Raw genomic sequence first — 9,623 nt, 5'->3', positions numbered from 1 at the left:
GCCATTGCGGCTCTCTCTGTCTTTCTGGTAAAGATTTGTCCTAGCAATGAGTTTGGAAATTATATACAAGACACTGGTTTCCAGAGCAGTTTACTCAATCACTTTGCTCAGCTCTGATAGGTTGTACTTCCACCACTACTGCATCATAATGTATATCAAAAAAGTGCATACAAGAAAAGAAAATTACCCATTATCAGGGTACCCTGACTACAGGCCTCTGGGCTTATAATCTAGTGCTGTAACAAAGTGCATCATATGCACAAAAGAAACCTAAAGGAATTCTAAAAAATGCCATAGGTTCTATATACATGAAACTATGCTTATGAAGTAGATATTTCGACAAATACTGTACATTATAGTTAACCCTTGAATTCATCAAAAACCCACACAGACAGTGAAAGATGTGCCATTTTGCAAACCTCTATCAGAGTTAGGTTTAGAGTCAGGTTTCTTCTTTACTTCTTGGTTCACATTATTATGAGGTAGGGGAGTGGTAAATTGCAGGATAGTGGTTCCCATCTTGCACTGATACTCAGGGATCTCAGATCAAAATCAATTCACTTGTTCAGCAACATTATGATTACGTTTACTTTTATTTACCTGATTGCCATATATATGTATATACGTGGCTTTATATTTAATGCAATTGTGGTGAATTGCAGTACCAATGGTGTGTAGGTTTTAGTATAACTTAGACAATGGCTAAACACTAAGTAGATAAACAAACAAATGCAGCACTCTAATGCAAATCTCCCTTTATTAATATAATGATGTACTGAATTTCAAGCTGTGGATAGTTGCTTTGGACTAATTGCTGGGGTAGGCATCTTTGTGTAGTATTCTATGAAAAGTCAAAAATTGACTACTGTTCTATCAATTTACTATGCAATGATTTTCTTGTTCAGGTGTATACTATAGTACCTACCATATTAATATTATCTTGTCTGATAAATATGACCACTGTGAGGGATGCTCCATAAATTCAATTTGGCTACTACATTTTTGAACAATTGGGGACAATATACCAGTTTTTACAGTTAGTCTAGCGAGGTTAAATTTCTTAGCAGTAAAATACAATGAACATTCAGAAATAACTACAGTATTTGCAAGAAGAAAATACAAATACTCTAACAGAACACTCATTTCATAAAAAGACTATTAAAGGTCATGTTTGCATGGATGATGATGTAGAATATTTTAAATTATAATATAAAGATTGGAACATTCTTCTTAAGAGGTAGCTATTCTTTACACACTCTCTGCTAATCTGCTGCATACTGTATATACAAGCCCCTCATATTTGCTGACCATATAATATCTCAAATCACATGCTTCAATTTGAGCTTCACACCAGGAGCACTGACCTGTACACTTTACTCATATGATAAGGGATTCAGATGCTTATAAACATAGTGGTTCAACAGTATAATATTAAACTAAAATAATATAGAGACATTGACCCACACACATGCATTATGAGTTCAATGAAGTGCTGGTTTCAGTTAGTATTAGGCAATAAATCAAATTAACCAAATTGCAATTAATGTGATCATGATATAATTGAAATACAATACATTACTAATACTGATGATGCCTACATAACTGAAAGATAATGTTGGAATAAACTACAAGTTAACAATTCCAATGCATTTTAATACAAACTTGAAAATGCTGCATGTGGTCTTACATAATTTAATACCTGCATGTCCAGTTTATCGCATTTTATAATTCCCATTAGATGTACATGATTGCATAATGCCAAGGAAACATATAATAATAATTGATTCTGCAGGTTTCTCAATACTTTCCATCATCACTAGGCCATGCGTCATGATGATGATACTAGGGTATCATGCACCATGTTGAGAATGAATTTCATGTGCAGGCCGCTGGTTAATGCGCAGTTTCTAAATAATTAAATGTGTGTTCTACTATTACAGAATATATAGTGTCGCAAGTGTCTCAGTTGTTGCAACAGTTTTTCCAATTGTCACAAGCATATGATTAGCTGCAACCACAACCAGAAACTCATATGATTTGCACTTCTCTGATGACAAGTATTGATGAATTGACATTTAATTGAACTCGGCGAGGTTCGAAGCGATTCGGTACGGACAACCTACTCGAAAGTCAGCTGTCACTTCAACTGCACGTGTTTACACTCTTAATGAAGCGCACTAAAAAGGCATACATACATGTGATACACCACATTGCATAATAAAATTGTTGTTACTAGTTATTGACATCCTCCGGGGGGCCACATAATATTTTAGTCCACTCTTGAACCTGTTGTCTTCCCTTGAGTGTTGCTTGACGAACAGGTCTCCTTTCCCTAGTCATATGTATCTGTTGTTCCGCTATTGATTTGTTGGCATTACTGTCTGATTGGCGATTCTCAGGTGAGGAGTTCTGTTTGGATGAAGGGTCTGGTGTAGTTATCTCCAGTGGGTACAATTTTGTTATCAGCCAGTTAGTTCTGCCAGTTGATGTCCTAATGTTGGCAGCTTTGATCAGACCATCTTCTCCGGAAATGGTATCTTCCACTACTGCGAGTCGCCAGTTTATGCGGGGAGTATCATCGTGAACAAGGACTATGGCTCCTGGCTTCACTGTCTGAACATTGGAGACACTTGTCTGGTGGAATTCTCGGAGTCCAGTTAAATATTCTTGTCTCCATCTGGTCCAGAAGTGTTGCAATAGGGCTGCTTGCTTCTTAGCTTTCACTTGAATGTCGGTATCTCCAAAGTCCAGATCACTGTGGATATCCTCAGGAGTCACATGGTAGGGCACACAGACAATCTTCCTACCATACAGTAGGTGGGCTGGAGTGATGGGGTCTGGGTCATTAATGTCTGTGGGGACAGTAGTAAGGGGCCGGTTGTTGAGAATACCCTCTATTTCAACAATTAGGGTCTGAAGGCTATTGAGTATTGTGAATGCCCTTCCCAGGACCTTCTTCAAGCCAGTTTGGTCAGCCCAATCAACCTTTCCAAGAATCCCCCAAACTAGGGGGTCCTCTTAGGAATAAACTTCCATTCTACTACAGTCCTAGCTAACGTATTCATAAGTGAAGGTGAGGAAAATAGGGCTTTCAATTCCTCAGCAGCTGACAAAAATGTTGAAGCATTGTCAGAGAGGACAAGACGTGGTAGGGATCATCTAGCACTAAACCGTCTAAAGGCCTGAAGAAAGCACTCTACATTGAGATCCGTTACAATCTCCAGGTGTACTGCACAACTCACAGCACAACTCACAGCACACATGAATAGGTAAATGTACACTTTAATTTCTCCTCCATTGCCTCTCACATACAATGCACCTGTGAAGTCAATACCAGTGACCTCAAATGGCATAGATTGTTGTACACGGGCCTTTACTAGTGGTGGGGGATCTGGTGCAGTGTATGGTCGGCCAGCTAGTTTTCTACAGGTCACGCACTTCCTCAGCAAGGATTTAATTCTATACCTTGCGCATGGCACCCAATACATCTGACGTGGTGATGTTAGTGTTATGCTTACCCCAGCATGGTATTGTTGTTTGTGGATGTACCAGATGAGGAGTGAGGTGAATGGGTCCTTCTGAAGGGAAACTTAGCTGATTCCGACAGCGGCGCATTGAGGATCCTACCACCACAACGGATCAGGCCAGTGTGATCCAAGTAAAGCCTAAGCTGTCTCACTAGTGGTAATCGTGAGGAGTGTTTGGTCGACTGGAGACTGGTTATTTCCTCTGTGAAACATCTATGCTGTACATTGCCTACCCATCGCAGATTGGCAATAGACAGTTCAGAGGGGGTCAATGGTCCTCTGAGTTTGAATTGCTTTTGCGTGGTGTTATGCACAAAGCGAAGGACATAAGCAGTTACATCTAGTAACTTGGTGTAGCTGCTGTAAGCTGAAGGATCAATGAGGATGTGCATGCCATTAGTAGGTGGCAGTATGGTTGTGCTGTGGTCACTAGCGGGCTCTTCAACATTGGCAGCCTGTATGAGCAAGGCTTCTGAAGGAGTCCAAGTGGGCCATTAAGAAGGAGATAACGGGCCATGTCTCCACAGTGTTGAATTAGCCAACTGTTGAGCTGTCAATTCACGTGTCAAGAGATCTGCTGGATTACAGGCTGTTGGGAAATATTGCCAAGGCGATGATGAGGTCTGAATTTCTGTCACTCTATGTTCAATAAATGGCTTTAACTTCTTCTTGCTTTTAAGCCAGCAGAGAACTATTTCGCTATCAGACCAGTAATAGGTGCTAGTTCTAAGGTTAAGGGATTTTACTAAGAAAGATCCTAAGCGAGCTGCTATAACTGCAGCCATGAGCTCCAGTCTAGGTAGCGAATGCTGTTTGACTGGAGCTACACGAGACTTTGACATTACTAGCAACGAATGGTTGTCATAGTGGATGTAGACAACAGCTCCGTATGCCTTTGGACTGGCATCAGCAAAGACATGCAGAACAGTATCTGCTGTTGGTAGTGAAGGGATGTACTGTCGCAGGAAGCACTGTTGTGAGGCAATGAGTATGTCTGCTGCGATGGAAGCCCACTTGAGCTGATAGGTTTCATTCAGTGCCGTATCCCAAGATACACTATCTTGCCAAAGTTCCTGGAGCAACAGCGTAGCAGTTATAGTCACTGGAGTGACTAGGCCAAGTGGGTTAAAGATAGAAGAAGTGTAGCGAAGGATTTCACGTTTCGTGACTGGAGTGCAAGTGGCAAGCTCAGGTCTTGAGCAGAGAGATAATTTATCACATCCAATGTTCCAACATAAGCCAAGCAATTTAACGGTCCACTGCATTTCAGTAACGCCGTGCTGCTGTGCTAAATCTCTTAGAGATGGACTGTCAGATGCCCAGGTGTGCAGGTTGAATCTTGACAGATTCATCAGGGAACGTGATTCTAGGAAGTAATGAACAGCCTCTTGCTCAGTGTCACAACCTGAGACTACATTGTCAATGTATAAGCTGCTGAGGAGATTGGTGGACACTGGTGATGGATGCTGCTGCAGGTGAAATGTAATTGCTGCATTGAGCATAAATGGTGAACAACTAGCCCCAAATAAGACTCACCTTGAAGCGGTAAGATTGGAATGCACTGTTAGGGTCTTGCAGATTAGTCAGCCAGAGAAAGCAGGTGCAATCTCTGTGTGACTCATCAAGCTGAACATGGAGAAATGCCTTCTCAATGTCAGCTGAGAAGCCATACACATGCAGGCAAAAGTGCAGGAGTGCACCACACAGGTGATTGAGGAAGGTTGCGCCCACATGAAGGCAGTCGTTTAGACTGGGATGGTGGGATGACTACTTACAGCTGCAATCATAGACGATGCGGACTGGTATGGTAGCTGAGTCCTTTCTGACAGCCCGATGGGAAATGTAGTATGCATGATTGGTATTAAAGTTGTTAACTTTCTCAATAAAGCCTTTGGACTCTTGGTTGGCAATGATCTGGCTGTACATGCGCAAGAGTGCTGGGGTCTTAGCTAACCTCTGAGCCAAGGATCTCGTACGTTTGGCACAGATAGAAAAATTGGAAGATAAAGACGGATGTTCCTCCTTCCAAGGGAACTTGAGGGATAAGGCTCCATTAGGTTGACGTTTAATGCTAGACTGCATGTAGGTTTTCAAGAAATTATCATCTCTATCAGTAGTGCTAAGGGAGAGTCCACTAGACTCAGCTTTCCAGAAGGTGTCAAGGTTCTGTTCATCCACAGCTGTAAAGTTGACATGAATTAGATTTAAAGCTGCTGGTGGTTGCGATAAAGGACCAGAGAGTAAATGGCCTAAACGGGACTTGACTGCTGTAGGACCATCGCCGCGTATGACTTGGTCTTGGACGAATCTCCAGTAGTAGTCAGCGCCCACAAGAATGGTTATCTCAAAATTGTCATCCTCAGTGATAGGATGAGCCAATCGTAGGTCCTTTAAGTATGGCAACTTGCTTGCATCCATTTGCACAGAGTTTTGGAGTGGAGTTGCAAGTGTGGGTACCACCAAGACTGAAATGGGAATGGCACTTTGATCTTGAGTGTGTACTGAGATGGTGGCTACCTGTAAGAGTCTAGCAGCAGACACAGGGTTTCCTATTTCATAACCCTACAGAACTTAGACAAAAAACCGACGGTGAACCAAAAAGGCGGAAAAAAATTGCAATATTGACTTAAGGGGGATCGAACCCAGGATCCCAGTGTGATGGTCCAGTGTGCTACCGATTATGCTACCGCTGCTAGCTCCCTTGATTCCCTTCTTTTGTATTTTATAAATGTGATGTGACATACCGGGGCATCCGAAAAGAGTGATACCCTGGTGGCATGGAATCGAGTGAACTTAGTAAATCCCCTATCAGCAAGGTCTTGAGAGATGAAGGAGCGCTGTGCCCCCTCATCTAGGAGGATGTTACCTTCCGTACTATATGGACCTGCTGGGACTGTAGCAATGGCAGTTGTCTTCAGAAGACAGGCACTACAGGTTGACACAAGTGGAGGTTGGGGCCTAGTGATGGTGGTGGAAGCAGGCACACTGTTGCTTGCAGTGGAAGTTTGAGGAGGTGGCTGTGTTGTGTTGGCTACAGGGGTAGGCGGTGGTTGTGTGTTATTGGGTGTAAGAGCCAGTGGTGGAACAACTACAGGTGCAGGTGGGCACAAGCTTGTGTGATGTTTTTGATTGTAATGTTTGCATCGTCTACGAGAGGTGCACTGTGACGCTTTATGGTGTGCCAGGCAGTTGTAGCATAAGCCTGCTGTCTTTACAATAGATGTACGTTGCTGGTGGTCTTTAATAACAGTGCACTGATTAGCTGTATGTGAGCCCTTACAATAAGTGCAGACTAGTTCCCTCTTCTCTCTTTGGCCTGCAGATTTTCCGACTGCTGTGTAGAAAGACTCAGCAGTGGAATGGGTTTCTTTGGTAAAGCCATTAGAGTACAGACTTACTTCAAGGACTCGAATCTCCTTAAGAATGCAAGTCATGACTTCTCGAATGGTCCATTCACCACTGTTGTGGTCTCTAGCAAACTGCTTTCTAAGTTCTGTGGGAAGCTTTCACAGGACAATAGGAGTTAACATTGCACAATAAGTGTCAGGAGACTTGCTTAAGGATTGCAGTGCTCTCATGTGGCTCTCCAACTTATCATGAAAAAATTGAAGGCTGGCCAAATTATTAACGGGTTTTGGAAGGTTCATTAGAGCATCTAAGCGATCATTAACTAACTTGTAGGGTTGCCCAAATCTCTCTTTCAGCAAAGCCGTAGTTCAAGTCAGTAAGTGGAAAGTTATCTATAACATGAGATGCATCACCCAACAATTGTGCACTTAATCAGTAGTGAAATTTCTGGACCCTGGTTAAGTTGTCATTATTGTGGACAGCTGGTTTGATTCAAAGGTGTCCCAGAAGGTTTGGAACTGAAGCGGGCTCCCACCAAATGTGGGAAGTGTTAGCTTGAGTAACTGGCTTACAAACTGATCCACAGACTGACCCCCATTGTGTACAACATGTGTGTGCGACAATGGATTACTCACCACTCCAGAAGATGTTGTGTGCTCTAGTGACCCCTGCTTGGTGTTCTCGATCCTCGACTGGATATTGCTGATACTGTTTGAGCTTGGTTCCAGGTGTGAAGGATTTACTGTTTGATCCTTAGTTAGTACAGGAGAGTTGGAGAACTTCCGTAGGCTGGTTAAGTGTTCTGTTAAGGTGAAATGGTACATCTCAGCATCCCCAACATCTTTTAGTTCTTTCTCCGTTGTTAACGCTGAGGCGATCGTTGCATCTAGTTCTTCTAGTTGGCGTTTCTTCACGGAGAGCTGGCTGAGGATTAAGTCTATCCCTTCTCTGTCCTCAGTGGAAACTGCTTCGGTAGTGTCGGCGTAAGTTTCTGTGATCGTCTGAGCCTTGGAGAGGAGTTTCGTCACGAAGGAGCGCTCACCACGTCTGGAAGCCCGGGCACGTTGTAGGTATATATTGTAGAGTATCCATCCGAATCCCTGGTCGTAAAGCACCAAATGTGATAGATAGTAGCTGAAGTAACTGTTGAACTCGGCGAGGTTCGAAACGATTCGACCTACTCGAAAGCCAGCTGATCACTTCAACTGCACGTGTTCACACTCTTAATGAAGCGCACTAAAAAGGCATACATACACGTGATACACCACATTACATAAACATAGACAGAAGTGTTATATCTCACTGTGCTCCAAGATACCATATTGGAAATGCACAGTAGGGATATAACACTTCTTATTGTTTAATATCATGCAGCTTGTTTCAGTACTTTTTATCGATGTGCTATGGTCCTAGTTGAAAATTCCAAATTTTTTGAAATACTTGTTTGTTAACTTTTTGTAAATAATATTATTATGATTGGTGAACCCACGCATACCGCATTTGAAATGGTGCCGTGCGCCCAGCTATATCGTCTGAAAAGTGAAGTATCCATTACGCTTCGTTGTCAGCTATGTTCAACCCATTACACAGCAGTACAAATCAAGAACTCAGTGTTCGAAAAGCACCTCTGCAATCGAAGTAACCGCTATGAAAATACGGACGATTTCCGTTGCGAAGGGAAGCCATCACGTGCTACCACCAAATCGACACTTTTCGCTGTCAGCAAAGATGAATGGGAGACAAAGGAGGACACTGGTAAGTCCATGAAGAATGCATTGTACGTACTGCGGTATGCCAAAAGGCACCTGTCGGGCCGAAGTGATGTTGAACAGTGAAAAAATCAAGCCTGACTACACCCAGTTGAAAATTCTGTTAAATAAATTATTTTTAAATTCCGTAGCAACTTGTTGGAAGTGTTTCGGGTCGATCTGAAAGCTTGTTTGGGCTTAGTTTTACCTAACCAATACTGCCTCATCGTCATCAGGGAAAACTGAGGCAGTTTTTTGGGTGATTTTATTTTGTGGGCCACGCCTACTCTTTTGTGGTCCCTACTATACACTACTATCGTAGTGTATGACACTACTATCATAGTGTATGATATATGTCACTAAACACATAATAATCCATACAAAAAATGTATTAATTACCACAAACCATGATATTGCATGGTTCATGGAACATATGATAAAATCCATCTTAGAAAGCATTCTTCATTACAAAGCAACCCTCTGGTGGTTCCTTGTGTTGTATATTGTATAGTCTATGTAGTATGTAATACATTATTATTCTTGTGCTTGTTAATTTCAATGTTCAGGGGCGGATCCAGGGGGGGGGCTGAAGCCCCCCCTTCACTTTTCAACTCAATATGAAAGGATCACAATGAACTTTTTCTGTCTTAGCATATAATAGTGTCACTAATAACACATATACACATAAACCCACCTTAGAACTATCTTTCCAAGGCATTATCACTGGACTCGTGATTTGTGTTAAAGATTATACAACAATGGGACTGAATCAGCACTAGCAGAGCATGAGATCGAGATACTCTAATAGAGCAGTCACCTAACTACTCTAATAGAACATTCAGAAGACACATTAAGTTGGCTTTGCTACTGATGGAAATTGTCCAAAATCTGTCTGCATTAAAAGATGTATCTACACATTGTGAAGTGCAATAGTCTAGTTCAAAAGCCTTCATTAGCTGATACCTCTATATACTTGTATAGTATCTTATAAGTGATAGTC

At 42.1% G+C, this 9,623-nt stretch overlaps 1 protein-coding gene across 1 annotated transcript; it reads right to left on the bottom strand.

The window, feature by feature from the left end:
- Window positions 1-2,232: 2,232 nt before the first annotated feature.
- Window positions 2,233-9,341, bottom strand: LOC136255133 (uncharacterized). Its single transcript, XM_066047852.1, has 8 exons — window positions 9,318-9,341; window positions 7,511-7,882; window positions 6,272-7,030; window positions 5,303-6,089; window positions 4,042-5,016; window positions 3,519-3,999; window positions 3,320-3,459; window positions 2,233-3,017 (listed from the first exon to the last, which is right to left on the bottom strand). Exons 1-8 carry the CDS (start codon window positions 9,339-9,341, stop codon window positions 2,233-2,235), a joined length of 4,323 nt encoding a protein of 1,440 aa, XP_065903924.1.
- Between the last annotated feature and the right edge of the window lie 282 nt (window positions 9,342-9,623).

The sequence above is a fragment of the Dysidea avara genome, chromosome 5 (assembly GCF_963678975.1).
Source record: "Dysidea avara chromosome 5, odDysAvar1.4, whole genome shotgun sequence".
NCBI lineage: Eukaryota > Metazoa > Porifera > Demospongiae > Dictyoceratida > Dysideidae > Dysidea > Dysidea avara.
This window is presented reverse-complemented; position numbering and strand designations above follow the sequence as displayed.